This window comes from Stomoxys calcitrans, chromosome 2, assembly GCF_963082655.1.
Source record: "Stomoxys calcitrans chromosome 2, idStoCalc2.1, whole genome shotgun sequence".
In the NCBI taxonomy this organism is placed as follows: Eukaryota; Metazoa; Arthropoda; class Insecta; order Diptera; family Muscidae; genus Stomoxys; species Stomoxys calcitrans.
The window spans coordinates 157,200,763-157,223,855 of record NC_081553.1 but is presented as its reverse complement, the minus strand read 5'-3'; the positions used below and the strand labels follow the sequence as shown (position 1 = coordinate 157,223,855).

Below are 23,093 nucleotides of genomic sequence, written 5' to 3'. Positions count from 1 at the left end.
CACTTATACGTTGAATGTATGGCAACGAAGATCGCCATCAGACTGAGGGAGTCAGGTACATGGCGCTCCTTTAATTTGGACCATTCTTCTGTTCTGCTGGGGCATGGTATTGAGGCGTGGCGCCATGCTATATACGCCGCGACTGATTATATTCCAGGAGAGTCCTTTCTTGTTGATGGCTTGGAAGTTGTTATCCCGAAAATGGTTCTCTGGTTTGGGGGAACCCCGCCCTTCCCGGGACCCTATGTATACACGGATGGTTCTAAATTGAATGGGGGCACTGTAGCAGGAGTTTTCATTGAATTTTTTGGCATCAGGGAATCTTATAGACTTCTAGATGGCTGCAGCGTCTTTCAGACGGAGATCTTCGCGATCCTGAAGGCACTGGATATGATGTTGGTGCTGGAGCGGCGGCGCAATCAGACCGTCATGATGAACGTGTATAGTCAGGCGGGAAATGCTTTCAGGCTCTGCTGGGTCCCAAGCCATCGAGGTGTTTGGGGAACGAAGCGGCAGACCTGGCGGAGCTAGTCAGGAATGGATCGCTGATTAACGCAGATCTTGCTATGGAATCAGTGGGACCTCAGTGAGGCGGACTCATGCAGGATGTGCGATGACCAGTGGGAGTTGGAGATGGACGAGCACTTGTTGTGTCATTGCCCCGCAATTACGGGGAGAAACACACAAGATAATGGGTGAACACCACTTTCCGAAATGCTTTCAGGCTCTCCTGGGTCCCAGGCCATCAAGGTGTTACGGGGAACGAAGCGGCAGAGCAGGCCAGGAATGGATCGCTGATTAACACAGATCTTGCTATGGAATCAGTGAGACTTCAGTGAGACGGATTCATACAGGACGTGCGATGACCAGGAGGAGTTGGATACGGACGAGCACCTGTTGTGTCATCGCCCCGCAATTACAGGGAGAAACACACAAGATAATGGGTGAACACCACATTCTTGAGTTCTGTAGAAGTCTGAATTGGCTGACTGGATCATACTCTCGAAAAAAAAAATTTTTTTTCCTGATTTGCTGTCTCATATCGTTCTACTTTTGCGTACTTTCAGTGTACACTGGTGAATTTAACATGGTTTTGTTATTGCAGTAACCAGTTGACCCTGGAACTAGTACCTCTGCTTATTCCAACAAACTAGTTCCGTAATTGATTTCTTTTGACATTTGTCAATGTTAGAAAAAAATTTTTTCATATTCTTCTGCCTGCTCTCTGTTTTTCCTCTGTCACTCCCTCTTCTTAAACAATTTTGTAAGTTTTGTCAGGGGTCAACGAGGAGATTTGAACTCATCATATCATGTTTGGTAGTCTTCCACACATCCTCCAGCCTACCGACATCACTTTGCTAATGATGGAATAACACAATAAGCGTTATTGCACAGGAATAAGTTTCACAATAATATTAAATTTAAAATATATGTGGAAATCACTTAAAAAAAAATAATGGAAATAAATAAAAAACTCGACCAAATTTTCTTAAATTTGTTTAAAAAAAATTGCAAAAAATGTTTTGTCAGCCGTGGCATATGAATTTTTGGTGGTGCAAATACTTTTTCGCAAGCAAGAAGCACGATCGTTTTTTTTAAACCGACCTCTGTCAGCAGTTCCTACTATTTTTTCAGAGACGCTACAAAAGTAGACAGCAAACGACGGCATATTTTTTGCCGCGGCGTTATTGGGCCGTCGAAAATTGGGTTCAGCGTCTGGACTTCGGCAAGCGTGCCCATGGTGGCCATGTAAAAGAAATCGAGTTCCATACAAAATGGCATCGACCTTACTTTCACAGAAATAAAAGATTTCACTGATATCCACAACCGCTTTTGTTTTATTTAAAAAAATGTATAGCGCTCTTATTGAAAAACCCGATAGTTCGGTAAATAGCATTTAAGACCCAAATGCATAAATTACTACATTTCTTGGAAAAATTATGGCACCAACTCGTTTTTGGCTGGACAACTAGGTGAGCTTAACACTTGAATTGGACAGCACTTACTGATATGTAAGAAGTTTGCCCATGTACCTTCAGGGAATGTTCATGGGCAAATTTGCGTACTGGCACAATTTGTGTTCAATGGCTTTAACATTGGCGGAATTATTAAGAAAACACTGAAAAAAAAAAAAACAAGGCAAAATGTTGATATTTTAAAATTAAACTATTCATATGCCGTTAACGGTGCCCGGTGGCATATCAGTATGCGAATGTTTTCTTTAGATCTCAAGCTCTTTCCTTTACACCTAAAATGAAGTAGCACGCCGAAGGAAGAGAGTACAAGACGATTATACCGCAGATAATTGCAGATAGTGCCCACTGTTTCCGTTAAATATATATATTCTTAATCGTCACGACATTCTGGGCCAATTTAGGCATGTCCGTCTGTCTATCTAAAGCACGCCTTCGAAAGGCGCTTGAAATTTTCCGCAAATATTGGGTTGCCCAAAAAGTAATTGTCGGTAATATAGTTGTAATATAGTTGTAATATAGTCGGTATTCGGTTGAATACAGCCATCAAGGAGGAGCGACCAGAATTGGTCAATCGTAAATGTGTCATATTCCACCAGGACAACGCTAGACCGCACACATCTTTGGTCACTCGCCAAAAACTGAGTGAGCTTGGCTGGGAACTTTTGATGCATCCACCATATAGCCCTGACCTTGCACCTGCACCATCAGACTACCATTTATTTCGATTTTTGCAGAACTCCTTAAATGGTAAAACTTTCAGCAATGATGAGACTATAAAATCGCACTTGGTTCAGTTTATTGCAGATAAAGGCCAGAAGTTCTATGAGCGTGGAATACTAAATTTGCCAGGAAGATGGCAAAAGGTTATCGAACAAAATGGCAATTATATATTTGATTAAAGTTCATTCTAAGTTTTATTAAAAATGCATTTACTTTCTTTTAAAAAATCCGCAATTACTTTTTGGGCAACCCAATACTTCCTTTTAGTGTAGGTCGGTGGGATTGTAAACGGGCCATATCGGTTCATGTTTTGATGTAGGTCCCATAGAAACCGATCTCCCGATTGTTCTTTTCTGTCGAGCCTCGAGGGAGCGCAATTCTAGTTCCAATCGGTTGAAAACTAGATGTAGCTCCCTTATAAACCAATCTCCCGATTATACTCTTTGGGCGTTATTATAGTCCGATTTGGCTGAAAAGAGATACCGTGGAAAGAACTTGGCAAATGCGATCCATGGTAGAGGGTATATAAGATTCAACACGACCGAACTTAGCACGCTTTTAATTGTTCTATTTATAATTTTTTCACCAACTGGATACAGAAGGTTCAAAAGAATAATAAAATAATCCAAAAAACTATGGTAATTTATGTACATTTTTAGTAATTTCCATGTTGGTGGGTTTCCAGGTTAAGACCCGGCCGAACTTATCTCATTTTTACTTGTTTTTATTGACTTTTGTAAAGATTGAAAATGTGCATGCTATATAAAATGTATCTTACTTCTCTTGCGTATACTCCTCTCAGATGCCTCTGAATAACGATTGCCGCTCTTCGCATTCTAAGAAAATCAATACGTAAATTCCATCCTCTAAAAGCATGCTGAATTTTCAATGCAGAATTACGAATGATGGTGTAATTTTTCAATTGGCGCAGGCATTTCCAATTTTTCTGAATGATAAGGGCACTAGAATTTACTATTGATTTCCTTTTTTCTTCTAAAGACTCGTAAGCTTTAAGCTTAAGAAAAACTTTGGATTTTCCACTTTGCCATTCTTTTTCAGGCACGGCCAAAGCAGACATAATGGTAATAATATGTTCTCTTGTCAATTGATTTACTTTCGCTTTCAGCATACACCTATATTTAGACAAGAAGTCTCCAAATGTCAAATGTACGGGAAATCCTTCACGTCGGATTCGAATAATATCCAGCATTCCAAGGTATTTTAATTGATCCATTACTAACTTGTTGTCGTATGAATTTGGTTTTTTTTCTCCATTTGGTTTAATACATCGAACATACCTGAAATAAATTATTTAGAGAGTGTTAGTTGACATTAACCATTATATTATCTGTCCATATTGTAAGTAATTTAACAGAAGTATATCATCGGCTAAATGCTATATTGTTCCATACGCAATTTTTGACTTTTTATAGCCTCCACCATAGAATGGGGATTTACAAACTTTGCAATTCCGTTTGTTACACCCCGGAATATTGATCTAAGACCCCATACAGTATATATATATATATATATATATATATATATATATATATATATATATATATATATATATATATATATATATATATATATATATATATATATATATATATATATATATATATATATATATTCTTGATCAAGAATATTGAGATGTAAATTTGTTTCGTATCCACTTTTTTAAACAAATTTGTCAATTTTGTTCCATATCCAAAATTTCTGCACGTGGAACAAAATTATGTATGGGCAGATCCCAGAAACAGTTTACCAACCAAAAATCTTTCAAACAATTTTTTTTTTCGTAAATACAATGTTAGAGTAGATTTTTAATTTAATAAATGTATAAAAAAAATTGGACTTTGATGACATTTAATGTAGAAATCGGATCCCAACTTTATCCTACCTCATGTCCCATAATACAATAGTATTAAAAAAATTAACTTTGTGACGTGTTCGTATGCTACAGCAAAGTTAACATAGATGGACCAAACTATTTAAATATCTTAATCTTTCAAATATTCTTCAGTTTTAGTAAAAAAATAAATAAGTTTATTCTTTTAGAAACATAAATATTAAACACGCAAAGTTTAGATCATGTGATTTAACGTGCTCCATGAAAAAAGTTTTTTTTTTATTACACCCCGAAATATTGATCTAAGACCCCATACAGTATATATATATATATATATATATATATATATATATATATATATATATATATATATATATATATACATATATATATATACATATATATATATATATATATATATATATATATATATATATATATATATATATATATATATATATATATATATATATATATATATATATATATATATACATATATATATATATATATATATATATATATATATATATATATATATATATATATATATATATATATATATATTCTTGATCGTTTTGATATTTCAAGTCAATCTAGACCTATCCGTCCGTCTACCTGTCTGTCTGTCTATCTGTGGAAAGCACGCAAACTTTCGAAGGAGTAGTGCTAGGCTTTTAAAATTATCACAAATACTTCCTATTATGGTAGTTTGGTTGGGATTGTAAATGGGCCATATTGGTCCATATTTAGATATAGCTTCATATAAACCTATCTCCAGATTTTACTTCTTGAGCCTCTGGTGGGCGCAATTCTTATCTGATTTTGCTGAAATTTTGAACAATGACCAAGTATGGTTCAAATCGCCCCATAACCTGATACTCGCTCCTTTAGCTCCCATATAAACGGACCTACCGATTTGACTTATTGAGCCTCTAGAGGGAGCAATTCTTATCGGATTTGGCTGAAATTTTGTACCATGACGTCTTCTATGACATTTAATAGATTTACTAAGTATGGTTCGAATCGGTCAAAAACCTGGTATAGCTCCCAAATAAACCGATCTCCCGATTTTATGTAATTCTTATCTGATTATGCTGGAATTTGGAATAGTAACTACATCTATGACCTCTAAAAAACGTGTCAAATATGGTCTAAATTGGACCATAACGTGATATAGCTCCCATATAAACGGACTCCCGATTTTCCTTCTTGAGCCTCTAGAGGGCGTAATTCTTATCAGATTAAACTAAAACTTTGCACAGTGACATCTTCTATGTCCTCTAATATACGTGCCAAATATGTGAGCTTTAAATGCTGAATAGGTCCATAACCTTTTGCTTCTTAAGTTCCCTTAGAGCGCAGTTCTTATCCGATTTGGTTGAAATTTTGCACAATGGGATCCCATTATTGTCTTTAATATCCAAGCCAAGTATGGCCCGAATCGATTTACAACCTGACATAGCTCCAATAGCATAGCAATTCTTATCCATTTTGCTTTTTTTGCCTATAAATAGATACCGGGCAAAGAATATGACAAATGCAATCATGGTGGAGGGAATATAAGGTTATGTTAGGTTGAAAAAAGGTGCGGATATTAATCCGCCCCATGCCACTATAGGCATACACTTAAGCCAGTAATCGGCTCGTTGTGAGATCTAAATACTAAAAAGTAACCTCGAAAAAGAAAATCTAAGCTAGGAATTCCGTGCTACTTGCAAAATTCCCAATTGTTTCCACACCACGTCCCTTGTTTGGTTCATGTCAGATATTGTGTCCACACCTAAATACCGGTTTCAGTTAGCCACACCAGACATAGAAAATGCTCCAACGTCTCATCACCTTCCCCACATGCCCTACCCATGCATCAGTTGCCGCACCGATTTGGTATAAGTGAGCTCGTAGTAAGGATTACTTTCTAGGGTTTTAAGGAACGTACTTTCAGAATTTTTCAAGAAATTTTGACGTGTCTCCCATAGTTTTTGGGATATTGAGATGTAAATTTGTTTCGTATCCACTTTTTTAAACAAATTTGTCAATTTTGTTCCATATCCAAAATTTCTGCACGTGGAACAAAATTATGTATGGGCAGATCCCAAAAACAGTTTACCAACCAAAAATCTTTCAAACAATTTTTTTTTTTCGTAAATACAATGTTAGAGTAGATTTTTAATTTAATAAATGTATAAAAAAAATTGGACTTTGATGACATTTAATGTAGAAATCGGATCCCAACTTTATCCTACCTCATGTCCCATAATACAATAGTATTAAAAAAATTAACTTTGTGACGTGTTCGTATGCTACAGCAAAGTTAACATAGATGGACCAAACTATTTAAATATCTTAATCTTTCAAATATTCTTCAGTTTTAGTAAAAAAATAAATAAGTTTATTCTTTTAGAAACATAAATATTAAACACGCAAAGTTTAGATCATGTGATTTAACGTGCTCCATGAAAAAAGTTTTTTTTTAATTTTCGAGGGCAAAAAAAATTTTTACAACTCATATATTGTTTGGTATCATGCTTCGAAAGCTCTTTCAAGTAAACAAAACATTAAAATTTTACAATACACTGGAAAAAGTTGTAACAAACTATTTTCTGTAGCTTGCGTTACGGATTGACCTTTTTTTATTTAAGTCTATAGATAATAAATACCCTTACAGACTAATAACAATATATTTTATATTTACAAATGTATTAACCTAAGAATTTAAAAATAATATAATTTTCCTTTTTAAACTTTCTCGTTTCTCAGATAGATCTATAATAACTTTCAGTTGATTAAATTGATAACATAGGTGCCGAAAAGGATCATTATTGGCATAGTTGGTTTTATAATAAGAAATTTTCAAAAGATCAAAATATCTGGTAGGTCTGATAGGAACGTTTAAGAAAATTCGACTCAAAGAAAGCAGGAATCTATTTGGCCATGAATTATTTCAGTCAAAAACGTAATGTTTAGCATGGTTCTACGACTTTTTAAATTAGAAAGCTTTATAAGATATAATCGGTACTCATACGAAGGTAATAAACTTCTGTCCCACCCATTTCGACGGAGACAAAATAGTAGAAATTGTTTTTGAACTGATTCTATTAAATCAGAATGAATACTGTAGTACGGATCCCATACCAAGGAACCGTACGCGAGATTACTTCTAACTAGCGACGTATATAATTTTTTCGTCACAGAGAAATCGTTAAGTTCTTTACTCCAGCGTTTCATGAAGCCAAGAGCACTACGTGCTTGTTTACAACCATTGAGATGTGTTGACGGAATTTAAGCGTTGATCTAGAACTAATCCAAGGTCTTTAAAGCTATAACTCCTTCATGTTGATTGGAACCCACAAAGTAGCTAGTTTTAATAGAGGTTATTCTTGAAAATGATATGTATTTGCATTTGGGAATATTAAGTTCCATAAAGTTCTGGTTGTACCATTCGTAAAGAGTATCAAGGTCATACTGAAGATAACACTGTTCATCAGAGTCTCTCGTTGATCTGAAGATCTTTACATCATCTGCATACATCAAAATATTCGAGTGCTTTAAAGCAAAAGGGAGATCGTTTATGAACAAACAAAACAGCACAGGGCCAAGGTGACTACCCTGTGGAACACCTGAAGAGACAACAATTGATTTGAAAACTGCAGTACCAAATTTAACTCTGAGTACGTCCAGTCAGATATGATCTGATTCACTTTAGTAAAGATGGACTGAAACCAATGAGATCTATTTTTCTTAACAGATGGTTGTGGTTGACTTTATCAAATGCTTTACTAAAATCGGTATATATAGTATCCGTTTGGTAGCGTTCCCTAAAGCCATTGTTGACGAAACAAGTAAATTCTAAAATATTGGTTATCGTCGATTTCGATTTCCGGAACCATGTTGGTAGGGAGACAATATAGAAGAGACTTGATGTGAAATAGTGTCAGTCAGAATTTTCTCTAATAGCTTCGGAATAGCATTCAAAATTGAAATGCCCCTGTAACTAGATACCTCATTGCGATTTCCGGCTTTAAATAACGGTAACCAAAAATTTTATTTCAAAACTTAATTTTTTTTATTTAATTTCTCTTCGGTAATAGCAACATTAATAACACTTTTAATATTATTGACAAAGCTAATGGGGTGCTGGAAGGCGCTTAAATTTTGTTTCGATTCCATTATTACCCAAAACTGCCATTTGATATGTGAAGCCCTCAGGGGTCTTAAAATGAATCCGATTTTGGCTCGTATTTGGTAAACGAGTTTCATTTACGCCTTCGAATACCCGTACTTAAACGACCCGAATTAGACCACAGATAAATATAGCCCTGGCTCTGGTGGCTCTGATGGTTTCATAAGCAAATATATTTGCCATACGAGCCAATTTAGCTCCAATTTAATAATTCACCTAATATTGACAACACTGAATTTTTAGCAGTGAAAGTAGGTATAAAGAATTCCTTCTTAGTTTTTGCATGCACCTACATCCCACCAAATTCTTATTCTGCTATTTATGATAGTCATTTGTCTGCTATGATGTCTGATTTTAAGTAATCTAAACCCTCTGATATCTTACTTGCATTTCGCAACTTCAATTTACCATCAGTTTCGTGGAATCCACAGATTGACAGCAATGTTTTCATACCTGTTTTAGCTAATGTTGTTAGAAGTGATAAAATTGAACCTTTTCTAAATTATGGTTTGTTTCAAGTGAATCGTATATTCAATACTCAGAACAAATTACTAGATATCATTTGCGTTAACAGCCTCATGATGTTTGCATAAATTCTTTTAATCCTCTAGTGTTACCAGAAGACAAGTATCACCCAACTATTTATACAAAAATATTTATTCCATCTCTTAAGACCGATAGAGCCTATTTTTTTTAAAACAGATTATGTAAAATTGAATAGTCTTTTATCCGATAACATTTGGGAGGATGTATTAAAATCTATTGTAGTAATCTTAATGAGGTGTTGCGTTATTTTTATGATACACTATTTACATGTTTTTCTACAATAGTTCTGTTCCCAAAATCTCAAACGGGACATTGACTCGACGTGCTTGGAATACTTCAAAACTTGCCAAACTTAGGAATAGACAATACAAGTTATTTAGGAATAAAACATGTCTGGTTCTTCTATGGATTTTTCCATGTATTCAATTTCTAGGTCGAAATATAATACCGAAAATAATATCGCCTACCGTAATTATTTATGCTCCGTAAAGCAACGAGTAAATCAAATCCAAAAAATTTTATAAATTTTCCGAAGGATATAAAGAAATTTGTAACTTGTTTGCAAAATTTTTTTGCCTCGACATATTCTGATAAAATGTATGATATTAACTCTGAATATCCGTACGAGATTCTTCAATCCTCCTTAATAATTATGCCTCGAATAAGTATTGATACCGCTTCTAAGTACTTGAAATTTCTAAAATGCTCTTTTAAATCAGGCCCTGATGAGGTACCCGCTAGTGTACTTAAATTTTGCGCTAATCACCTTAAATTTCCTTTAACCGAGATTTTCAATAAATCTATAAAATTATAGAGGCATTACAAAGTTAAGTACTATACCAAAACTTCTTGAAAAGATTATGATTGATAACATCTCCCATCAAGTTTCCTCAATTTATTCAGGTGTGCAACACGAATTTCGAAAAGCTCGATCAACTGTTACATATGTTTTACAGTTAGTAATTCTTGTCAATGATGGATTTAGGCAAAGGAAACAGACTGATGCTATATATACTGACTTTAGTTAGGAGCTCGATAAAGTCAATCATAGCCTACTTTTGTTTAAGCTCGGTAAAAACGGGGTTTCTCCTGTATTATTAAATTGGGCTAATTCTGACTTATCTGGACGTGTTCAGAATATACACTTCGGCGATTATTTTTCTAAGTCAATTATTGAGAAATCCGGTGTTCCACAAGGCAGTCATTTGGGTCCAATTCTTTTTAATCTGTTGATAAATAATTTATCTCGTGTTATTAAAAATTCTTACGTATTTACTTTAATTGGCTATGACAGAATATTTGTTCCACTAGCCAAACGTAAAATAGCGTTCCAAGCGCCTCGATCTTCTGCGCTCATACTAAAATCTCTGACACGAAGTTTTGAGGTGTCTCCCACCACTTGATCTTTCCATCGGGCTTTTGATCTTCTCGGTTTGCGTGTACCACCGTGTTTGCCTTCAAAAGACTTCTTTGCTGGAGCTTCTTCATCCATTCTGACAACATGACCTAGCCAACGCAGCCGTTGTATTTTGATGCGTGTAACTATGCTATCGTCGTCATACAGCTCAGCCGATTAATGCAAACTGGTCCATATATTTTACGAAGAATCTTTCTCTCTAATACTCCAAGCATTGCCTCATCTGCTTTCAGAAGTACCCATGCTTCAGAACCATACAACAGAACGGGTAGTATCAGTGTCTTGAAAAGTGTAGTCTTCGTCTGTCGAGAGATGGCCTTATTTCTAAACTGCTTACTTAGTCCACAGTAGCATCTGTTTGCCAGTATTATTCTTCTCTTAATCTCAAAACTGGTGTCATTCGTTTCGGTTACGGAGGTGCCGAGGTAGATAAAGTTACTGACTGTCTCAAAGTTGTGGTTCCCAACTTTCTCCATTTTCTTTATGTGCTCGGTTGTGCTAAGCTTTTTGGGAGTTGAAACCATCCATTTCGTCTTCTCTCCATTTACTGCCAAACCCATTTTCACTGACTCTCTTCTTGATTCTTTCAAAGGTTGCAGTTACTACTTCCGGTGACCAACCTATGATGTCGACGTCGTCGGCACAGGCGAGTAGCATGTGCTCTTTTTTGATTAGTGTGCCATATCTATTCACATCTGCATCTCGTATAATCTTCTCCAACAGGATATTAAAGAGATCTCACGAGAGTCTGTCTCCTTATCTGAAACCTTGTTTGGTATTAAATGGTTCAGAGAGATTCTTTCCTATTTTTAGATGGATGAAAAAGCTTCTTGTCATTTTTTAACTATTTGAGAATTATTGGAAGCCCATTGGAACTGACCATTTTCGTAAAGAAATCTTTACGAAAATGGTCAGTTTTAAAAATGACGTTAATTATTTATCAGATGACGAAAAAAAATTTAATAAAATTGACAGAAAAAGTTTATAAGTTTTCTTCATATAAATAACAATTTTTTAGTTTTAAAAATTTCTTATTTTTTATTCAAAAGTTAGCAAAATTTAGGACATGATGTTGAATATAGGCATATTGAGTAATAGTTGCGAAATTTTTACCTAACAACCTTTTTATCAAAAAATGCTTTTCGGTCGATTTTAATTAATAAATTTAAAAGACATTGTCTTAATGTGAACATTAGTTCAGATCCCAGGCTAGCGACCACAATTTTCCATAAAAATTCGAAGTATATCACAGCTACAGAAGGATTTTTACGATTTTTCGACTTTGAACCACAGCGAGGTGGCATTGCGTTTTTGGGATTTAATAAGTTAAAGTCAGCTGATTTATATTCATGTATACATGCGTCCCTTTTTATACCCTCCACCATAGGATGGGGGTATACTAATTTCGTCATTCTGTTTGTAACTCCTCAAAATATTCCTCTGAGACCCCATAAAGTATATATATTCTTAATCGTCAGGTCATTTTAAGTCGATCTAGCCATGTCAGTCCGCCTGTCTGTCGAAAGCACGCTAACTTTCGTAGGAGTAAAGCTAGCTACTTGAAATTTTGCACGAATACTTCTTATTAATGTAGGTCGGTTGGGATTGTAAATGGGCCATATCGGTCCATGTTTTGATAAAGGTGCCCTATAAACTGATCTTGGATATTGACTTCTTGAGCCACTAGGGGGCGCCATTCTTATCCGATTTGGCTGAAATTTGGCATGAGGTGTTTTGTTGTGATTTCCAATAACTGTGTTAAGTGTGGTTCAAATCGGTAAATAACTTGATATACCTGTCATATAAACCGATCTGGGGTCTCCACTTCTTCAGCCTCTATAGGGCGCAATTCTAATCCGATTTGGCTGAAATTTTGCATGAAGTGTTTTATTATGACATCCAACAACTATGCTAAGTACGATTCAAATCGATTCATACCTGTCATATAAACCGATCTGGGGTCTTGACTTCTTCAACCTATATAGGGCGCAATTCTAATCCGATTTGGCTGAAATTTTGCATGAAGCGATTTGATATGAAATTTTATAGTTCTTGACCAGCAATGCTACCATTCTTGGACTTCTTCATAGTTTTGCCTTAACTCTCGCCTTTCTTTTCAACAGAGCTTTCTAATTTCCACTATTACAGAAATACTTAGGCAGCCGTTGCGGCTATGCGACTTAAGGTGAGGGGAGAATGGATGGAGGATAGGAGGAGGTCATACCATCCCGGTATAATCGGGGCGACGATAGTAAACCTGGAAGGGAAAAGGTTTTTGATCGGATACCTTAGATGAACCTTGAAGTCGAGTGCAGCACATCGGCACAGTCTTAGATTGACGGAACCCTAGTATTGCCATCTGGAAGATCATATTACACGGATGGATCAAATCTAGAGGACAGAGTGGGCCTGAGGGTCTACCCAGGGACTAAGATCTGTTTTAGACTGCCTGATCATAATACGGTCCTGCAGGCGAAGATCCCGCGATCGCGGAATGCGCGAGGTGGTGTGATGTTAACGCAAGGTCGTCGAGTGTGAACATCTTTACGGATAGTAAAATGGCCATAAGGGCAATAACAACCAGGACGGTAAGATCATGAAGTCTTGGAATGTAAGAAAGTGGTTAACGCCTTCTCTGAGGATCGTTTGGGTAGCGGAGTAACTGGAAAGGAGAAAGCAGACGATTTGGCAGTGAAGACCAGAGAACTGCCGTCAATAAACTTGATTAACCCGAAGCCATTCGGGTCGAAGCAGTCCGAGTTAAGGAAGTGGGCGATGAATGCGCATGCAACATTGTGGAACAGCGAAACGGTCGGTAGGACGGCGATAATCCTATGGGGGGATCCAAATCGTGAAAAGACGAGGCTATCATAACGGGATACAAAGGACTACTTATGTAAGATCGGTGCGACAAGTGATAATCCTATGGGGGGATCCAAATCGTGAGAACACGAGGCTATCATAACGGGATACAAAGGACTACTTATGTAAGATCGGTGCGACAAGTTATAGCAAGTGTAGGGCATGCGGGAAAGATGATGAGACGTTGGAGCATTTCCTTTGTCATTGCCCAGCTTTCGCGTCCAACAGATACCGGCACTTAGTAGGAGACACAATATCAGACATGAACCAACTTAGGGAGTGGTATTGAAAACAATTAAGGATTTTGTAAGTAGCACGGAATTAATAACTTCAAATTTTCTTTTTAGAGGTTACTTTATAGTTTTTAGAGCGCACAAGAAGCCGATTTCTGGCTTAGATGTACGTCCATAGGGCGGGTTAATATCCGAACCCTGTTTTTAACCTTACCTAACCTAACATAAATTATTGTTTAAAGTTTAATAATAACAATTGAAACATTCGTTTATTTAATTTTATAAAAAATCACCCAAACTCCTATTTTTTTTTTTGAACAACGCGATTCAAAAACCAAACGAGAAAACAATCAATGGGATCAAATATATAATACTTATAATTAGATTTTATTTGTTATTTTACTTCTTACGTATCCTTCTGAATACACCCATACGCTTAGTGGATTTCGAAACAAGTTACGAGGAAGGATACAGTGGTGGAAAAAATAATAGGGACAACAAGTACACAAAAAGAGTAAGAAAACATCATTACTTCTGAATAAGGCTGAACCTAAATATTCGTAGACATTTTGGCCTTTGAACGCTGAACTTAAATTTGATAGCAATTCTTATATAATTCACGGATACTCGTTAATCTTATATACCCTCCACCATGGATCGCAATTGTCGAGTTCTATGCGCGGTATCTCTTTTTAGGCAAACAAAGAATATTGAATAAGAACTGTTATGCTATTTGAGCTATATCAACTTATAGTCCGATTCGGACCACAAATGAATGATGAACATTGTAGAAGTCATTGTGTAATATTCCAGTTCATTCGGATAAGAATTGCGCCTTGTAGGGGCTCAAGAAGCAAAATCGGGAGATCGGTTTATATGGGAGCTGCATCAAGCTATTGATCGATTCAGGCCATATTAGACACGCATGTTGAAGGTCATGAGAGAAGCCGTTGTACAAAATTTCAGCCAAATCGGATGAGCCGGTTTATATGACAGCTATATCAGGTTATGTGCAGATTTGCGCCATACTTAGCACAGTAATTGGAAGTCATAACAAAACACCTCATGCAAAATTTCAGTCAAATCAGACGCCCTCTAGAGGCTCAAGAAATCAAGACCCAAGATCGGTTTATATGGCAGCTATATCAAAAAATGGACCGATTTGGCCCATTTACAATTCCACCCGATCTACACTAATAAGAAGTATTTGTGCAAAATTTCAAGCGCCTAGCTTTACTCCTTCGAAAGTTTGCGTTCTTTCGACAGACAGATGGACCGACGGACATGGCTAGGTTGACTTAAAATGACATGACGATCAAGAATATATATACTTTATGGGGTCCCAGACGCATATTTCGAGGAGTTACAAACAGAATGACGAAATTAGTATACCCCCACCCTATGGTGGAAGGTATAAAAACTTAGGTGGGGACATAATACAAGACATAAACTAACTTAGGGGAATTTCATACCACTACCCTAACAATTAGGGAATTCCTAACTTAAGATTTTCTTTTCCGATGTTACTTTTTTGTTTTTAGAGTGCACAACAAGCCGATTACTGGCTTAGGTGTGTGTCCATAGCAGCATGGGGAGGATTAGAATCCGCACCCTCTTTTCAACCTAACCTAACCCAATATATATTTTTATAACGTTCATGAAAACAAAATAATGAATGAATGCCAAACAAAAAAAATGCAAAACAGTAATGTACAATAATATAAATAATTTTGTCCATTACTGGTCTATACGCTCAAATGTCATTTCTTCTAGTAGGAGAGCCATAAGAGAATAATTATTGGTCAATAAACAAATAATCGTTTGCGGCTATTGAAAAACTTTTGTTATTAAAGAGATTTTGCAACCAAAAAAAGGTTCCTTTTACAGTAGACAAAACAGCTAAAGGGTTTATAATAAGGTAAGCTACATTTATGGCTACCGTTTGAAATGTTGAAGTGAAACTTTACAAAATTGCAATAAAAAACAACTTCATAACAAAAGTTTTTTTGTTTATTGTAAAAAATTCCCAATTTGTTTTTGCGTTGGATTAGTACGGATACCGAAAATGCAATCGGGCACTAAAACATGAATGAGAGTAGTTAGTGATACTTTGTTTGTGAAATGTTTAGTGAACGAAAAATATGATAGCGGTGCATTTAACTGCAGTTTGACGATTCATATCATACGTTCAGTATTACTGATTTCGCACTATAAATTTTCCCACAAACATTCCGTCATGGAGATATCAAATCGTGCTGTCCAATTTAAGTTTTAAGCTCAATGATAAGGAACCTCCTGTGTTCCAAAACTTCAATACATCCGATTGCTGGAACATAATTTAAAATTTACTTCGCACAATTTTTGCGATTCCGATTTCCGGAACAGGCCTGATAGTGTATTAACGACGATTGGCATAAATACATATCTTCTCAGCCCTTGACTTTTGCAGATCTCTTAATGAGATGGATGTGCAGTTCAAAATTCACTTTTTAAACATTCTGAGCGTAACGGAGAACGTTTTATTCTCGTTGGGAGAATAAGCTATTGCAGGTGTCATGGTTCGGCGATATCCCAGTAGATAGCACATCTTTTTAACAACTAGAGGGTCAGTAGACCTGACCTCGGAGAAGGCAAATTAAGTTTTCAGAAATGTAAAAATAAAAAAAATTGCTCAAAATTTTGAAATTTTGGAAGATGCTGGCCTTCTGAGAAAAATAAAAAATGAAGTTGTTTTTCAAATACATGAAATTGAGAGGGCATGACTCATTTTTTGAAATTTGTGACTTACCATATTTTAGAAGTTTGCAACACATCGAGTAAGGATTGCAACTGCTGCCTGAAATGATCACTAACAGTCAACTTCGATTTAGATGTTCCCCTTTGGATTGTAGAAGAAGGCAAAAGTTCCTGAAAATAAGTAAATTATATGTTTTATATAGAACACATTTGTTTTTTGCTCTGTTTTATTATGCTATGGAGACTAAGATTGAAGCTTATTTTAGAAGTCGCAATGCGCCAAGTTATGCAAATGTGGTGGGGGTGGTAAACATTAGAGTGTCCCAAAATACGAAAAGTATTCTTTTTAAAGGTATACCCTCTTTTTACCTTTTTGATCCAAATAAGCAATTATTATGGCGATTGGATAACGATAATCCGTGTGACACGACGTCCAAAGTTCGATGTATTACTCGAATTTTCTAAATAAATCTGTTGATGGTTTAAGATCCTAGCACGAAATACATAAGCAAAGTACATATTTATATAGAATTATGATTTGACTCAAAACTTCGTCTTGATTCGGCTTAACCATTTCCGTCTGTCATCGTATCCGTTCTGTTCTGATAGTCTCTCTGCCCATTTTTTGTAATCATGGTTGAGATCGCATTTGATTGCTAGATCAGACGATACCAGAACATGCACCAACTCTAACACAACAACGAAGACTGCTACAAATGCAACAGATAAAACCGAGACCGCAAATAGAAGCTCCGCGCACACAACACCAAGCCCAAAAAATGTTATATCTGTTAAGCCGAGGCCTTTCATTTATCCTGACGCCAAAGTCAGGAAGGGTGATCAGGATAGTGTCCTCACTGCAATGCTGTCTCACTCAAATGATAGGCCCAATCCAGGGAATAAACGACATCGATCTGCCGATTACAAACGGGCCAAGAAATCGAACGGTTTACCATAAGAACCTGGACCGAGGCAATCCGGAAGGACGGCTATCCATAGAAAGATAGCTGATGTTCGATAAGTACATTCTCCGAGCTCATTCGGAACCCATTGGAAAGCGAGAATGACTTCTTCGCGGGTTTCCATGACGCTTAGTGCCGCAAGGGACAATAGATGGGGAAATGGGAAAGTATTGGATTTTCTTTCGACCTTCATCAGTGGGCTTGACTCTCTTTGGCCTGGTATGGAGAAAGAGCTGGTCTCGATCAATCAAATTTTCCGCTGTGCAGGGGCGAGAGACACAATACAGCCTAACGAACAGGGGCCGACAACGGAACCATTAACGACTTCTCGAGATCAGGAAGACTAGGATGGATAAAGATCCTAATGCTGAAACCTCAGGCAGTGCAGTGACAGAGAACTCAAAGTCGCCTAAGATGTCCATTTACTCCCAAGAAGCCCATTTAATGAAAATTTGGAAGGCTAAGATAGGCAAAGATTGTAATAGTGGAACATCAGGCAGTACAGGGATTGTAGACACAATGCAGCCTAACGAACAGAGACTAAAAGGGTGCGATGCGAACTCTCACCACATTTCGTGGGGTAGTACCAACACTAGTAAGCGGGGCCAAGCCCTGGCAGAGTTCTTGAATACAAACGACATGATTAATATGATTAGGGAGGAGGTATTAGATGTGACGATATGTTCGGAAAATTTAATCGATGAGGTTCAGGATTGGAGTGTCTCCATGGAACACTCTTTCTCTGACCATCGCTACATTAGGTTAAGAATAGAACGGCCAGCGCCAAATCAGACAAGCTTCCGGAATAAGTTGAAAACCAACTGGACAAAATTCGGAAGGCTAGTCAGAAGAAGACTTGGGCAAGATAATTTAGATTGTCAAAGCATACAAGACATTAAAGAAAATGTCAACAGGATTACGACTGCATTAATGGGGTCCTTCGAAGATAATTGTCTTCTTCGGGAAACGAAATCAGCCCAAGAAAACCCTGGATGACCGGGGAGATTCGCACTATTGGGAAAGAGGCCCGCAGACTTTATCACAGAGCACGTCGTTAAAAAGCGGAACTTTATTGGGATGTGTATTACACACGGCTCAAGGACTAAAATAAGATTACCAGAGCAGCAAAAGTGCCTCCTGGAAGCTTTTCTGCGAACAGGTCGATAGCGTCAATGACGCCGCCAAATTAAAAAAGTTTCTCTCAAAAACCCATGTCCAAACTGAAACTTTTGTAGACGACATGAGAGTGAGAGCAGAGACAACGGAGGACATGTTGAGGCTCTTGATGAAAAAGCATTTTCCACGGGATACGAAGGGACTCACGGAGACACCGGAATCTTGGAATAATGACGTTGATCGAAGGTTTATAACAACGGAATTTATGGTGAAGGAATCCTTCAGGAGCTTTAAACCATTTAAGTCAACCGGACCTGATGGAATATTTCCGGCGTTACTACAGAAAGAGGCAGACTATCTGGCGCCTCGTCTGGACAAAATTTTCACAGCGTGCCTAGGACTTGCATATACTCCGAAAGCCTGACAGGAGGCAAGGGTGGTGTTTATACCCAAGCCCGACAAGGCAAGTTATGCGACACCGAAGGCCTACAGACCCATAAGCCTTACGTCCTTTCTACTCAAACCATGGAACGTATTGTGGACACCATGAGTAGGACATCCAGCGAACTGCTCAGATACAAACAGCATGCCTATGTCAAGCGAAGGTTCGTGGAGACTGCCGTACACGAGGTTGTGCATAAAATAGAAGAATCCTTCGATGCCAAAACGTGCACACTGGTGGTATGCATTGACATCTCGGGGTATTTTAACAATGTGCGGACCGACACATTGATCCAATCCTTACACTTGTACGAAATTAAATTTGAGAACATAATATACATATAAATATTTAAAAAAATAATAGTTTGGAAGCTTTTAAGTATAAAAAAAACAACTTCAAGGAAATATTTACCTGATAACAGCACAACTGTTTGATGAATACATTCTCACTTCGACTTATTATATCAAACAGCACATCTTGCTGTGCATTTTTATTTTTCTCAACAAAGCCTTCAACGGCATATATGACATCGCCTGCGTAATGCTTAATGCCAAACTCACTTTCCCAATGACGCTTATCACTACCCTTTATGTAATACGGATGTAATTCAAACTCGCCATGCATGTTACTTAAATATGCTGCATCAGATCCTTTTGGCATATGGCATTGCTCTGTGAGTAACTTGAATATGCATCTAGGTGGTCGTTCGATGAGTTCCAGACACAACGAATTATCCTCAAACTCTATGTTGGTATAAATTATTCCTTCTTGCTGGTACTTAGTTTAGAAAAGAAACAATATTTTGATGTAAGATTATTAAAAGTTTAGCTGATAAATCGTAATAAGTGAAATAATTATGTGTAATTAATAATAATGTTTAATTATGTTTATTCTTTTAACTTAAACAAACCTAGTAAAAGAGTGCTAAGTTCGACCGGGTCGAATCTTATATACCCCACACCATGGATCGCATGTGACAAGTTTTTTAAATGGTTTTTTTTAAATATATAAAAGTTATATATAATATATAAGAGATATACTTACTAGCATACCCCCGGTTCGCTTCGCTACCCCTTTGGTTGGTATTCGAGATGACATTACAGTGGACTGCAAATTGTCAAAGTCTACAAATTTCAAATGTCATGTTATGAAAACTAAATAATAGTTACTCTGCATACATAAATTTTGCGTACCGAAATCCACGAATATGAATAAATAGTCAAGGTGTAACTGTATCCCAATTCCAAGAGATTGAGCTCAATTCGTAAAGAGGGAACTATTTTCTACTCTTTATTTCCTTGGTGTACGAATTTCAAAAATATTTTCTAGTCGCTCAGCATTTACTGTCAAGGTATAACTATATCCCAAATTTCAGAGCTTAAGCTCATATTGCAAAGAATGTACCATACGTACGGCTTAGTAGCTTAATTTACGAAGTGCAAAAAAAATTTAAAGTTCTAGCTCAATCATAAAGAAATTACCATTATGTACGTTTTGGTACCTATATGTACGAATTGTTAATAGATCATTTAGTCATGCATCAATTATTTCCTAGTTGTACCTACATGCCAAATTTCAGACCTCTACCTCCATCTGCAAAGAAGGTACCAAATGGTACCGATTTCGGTACCAACATGTACGAATTTTGAATAGATCATTTTGTCGCCCATCATATTTTTCCTAGTTGTACCTACATGCCAAATTTCAGACCTCTAGCTGCATCGTAAAAAATGTCAAATGATTCAACTTTCATTATTTTGCAGCAGTTGTTTTTAAGTCAAACTTCCCATATTGTCGTGATTGTTGTATATATGTTTTAGGTAGGTTGTCCGATTTAGGGGAGTTTTGGGGGTTGGAGTGGTCCCCCAAATACTTGGTCCGACAATTGGATATCAGATACGTTTTCTAATCTTAAATACCTTTCATTCAAGTCCCATATTGTCGTGATTGTTGTATATATATATTTGGTAGGTTTTGGGGTGGGGCGCCCCCACTTGGTACCCCATCCGAAATTTTAATACAAAATTTTTGTTTGTAGGTTACTATAAGAGAGCACACAAAATTTCGCTTAAAACGCACCACCCATCTCCGAGATCTGGCGTTTCTGAAAATTATGGTAAGGGGGAGGGTTCGCTCCCCCTTCAGATAACAAGAAATTTAGTACCCTATTTTCACCACGAGATCATTATGCAGAATCAGTGAGAATTTCAAGAAAATCGGTTCCGCCGTATCTGAGTCTATAAGGAACACACAAACAAACGAAGAAACCTACAAACAAACACAAATTGATATTTATATATAAGAAGAAGATATATTTTTGCAATTGTAGCAACAAACTCTTCATTTAAAAGCAGAAACATGATATTAGTAGCTATTTTGTCTACTGTCATTTGAAAAAAAATCAATTTGCAAAAAATAACAACAACAAAAATGTGGGTCGTATACCCTTAGCATTAATAGATAAGATGTAAAGGATGATTTTTTAAGAGCTATAGGAAAGTTGTTAAAAAAAACCCATAAAATTCAGAAATATGTTCGAAATTTTTTTTCGAATCGATAGAACGGTCCATATAATGCAAATATTGACCGTGACTGCGCCTCAAATGGTTCATCCGCTTAATCCAATTTTGGCAAACTCTTTTCAACATTTCGGGCAATATCTCACGAATAAATGCTTCAATGTTGTCTTCGAATACCCCAATTAGAGCGGGCTTGTCTGTAAAGGCATGAGCTATAACATAGACCCCCAAAAAGTAGTCCAAAGGCGTTAAATCGCACGATCTAGGCGGCCGAACGTGAAATAAAATGTTCACCGAGCTCGCCCCTCAATAAGTCCATTGTTTTGTAGCACCGTGTTGTTGAAAACAAATGTCATGCAAGTCAAGCTCATGCATTTTGGGCAAAAAAAAAATTGGATATCATCTTACGATAGCGCTCACCATTCACAGTTACGTTACGATTCGCATCATCTTTGAAGAAGTAGGGTCGAATGATGCCACCAGGCCATAAACCACACCCAACAGAGACTTTTTCTGAATGCATTGTTAGCTCTTACAATGCTGCAGGCTGGTCTTCACTTCAAAATCAACAATTCTTGCTATGTCGTAAAAGTGGAAGAAGTGCGCGATGAACTTTCTTAACAGAGCACGCATTTTGATAATAAAATTCAATAATTTGCAAGCGTTGTTCGTTTGTATGACAATGCATGCTTAAATTATAGACAAAACCGAAGGTGTTTGACAGTGAAACAAAACACGAAAAGAGTGAGTATGAAATTTTATTCCCTCCACCACATCCGTCTGTAATACATCTAAGTATTGTTTAAAGACCCCATAAAGTGTATATATACCTGATCGTCACGACATTTTAAGTCGATCTTACCATGTCCGTCAGTCTGTCAATTCTCATCCGCTTTGGCTGACATTTTTCACAATGACTTCTACTATGGTCTCCAACATCCAAACTAAGTATAACTCGAATCGGTCCATAACCTGATGTAGCTCCAATAGCATAATAATCCTTATCCATTATCCGCGGCAAAGATCTTGGCAAATGCGATCCTTGGTAGAGGTTATATAAGATTCGGCCCCGCCGAACGTAACACACCTTGAGTTGTTTTCAAATGTTTTAGTCTACTTTCTAGTTTTATTTTCCATTTTTAGCTGAAAATAGCAGTCCATTTTCCATTTTTGCTAGCAAATTTCTCTGAGTATAAGAATTGATAGAGGATGGACATTTCACCCAAACTTACAATTTCTTGTTCTAATGCAAAGACATAATGATTAAAAAATTTATGGAGTTTCTCATTTGTGTAATTTATGCACAACTGCTCAAATGAATTTCTGGTAAAGTTCTCAAAACCAAATATGTCAAGAACTCCCAAAAATCGCTGACCGTCCATTCCAGGGTTTGTGCAGTTATTTATTTTACAAACAAGCCAAGCGAATGTTTTTAGATACAGTGCTTTCGACATGGAGTGTCGGTTCTCCCGAGCCTGAAATATGAATGAAATGTGAGTTCTAATAAATTGTAATTTCAATAAAGTGTA

General features: G+C 36.7%; 1 protein-coding gene across 3 annotated transcripts in view; it reads right to left on the bottom strand.

Annotated features, from left to right (window-relative positions):
- Window positions 1-23,093, bottom strand: part of LOC106092660 (myosin-I heavy chain) — a 306,781-nt gene that overhangs the window by 167,328 nt on the left and 116,360 nt on the right. For all 3 annotated transcript variants that reach the window (XM_059362006.1, XM_059362007.1, XM_059362008.1), the window contains 4 exons: window positions 22,797-23,039; window positions 19,457-19,822; window positions 16,578-16,696; window positions 3,475-3,994 (listed from right to left, as the gene is read on the bottom strand). In XM_059362006.1, coding sequence (XP_059217989.1) covers window positions 3,475-3,994; window positions 16,578-16,696; window positions 19,457-19,822; window positions 22,797-23,039 — 1,248 coding nt within the window. The remainder of the gene's footprint in view (window positions 1-3,474; window positions 3,995-16,577; window positions 16,697-19,456; window positions 19,823-22,796; window positions 23,040-23,093) is intronic.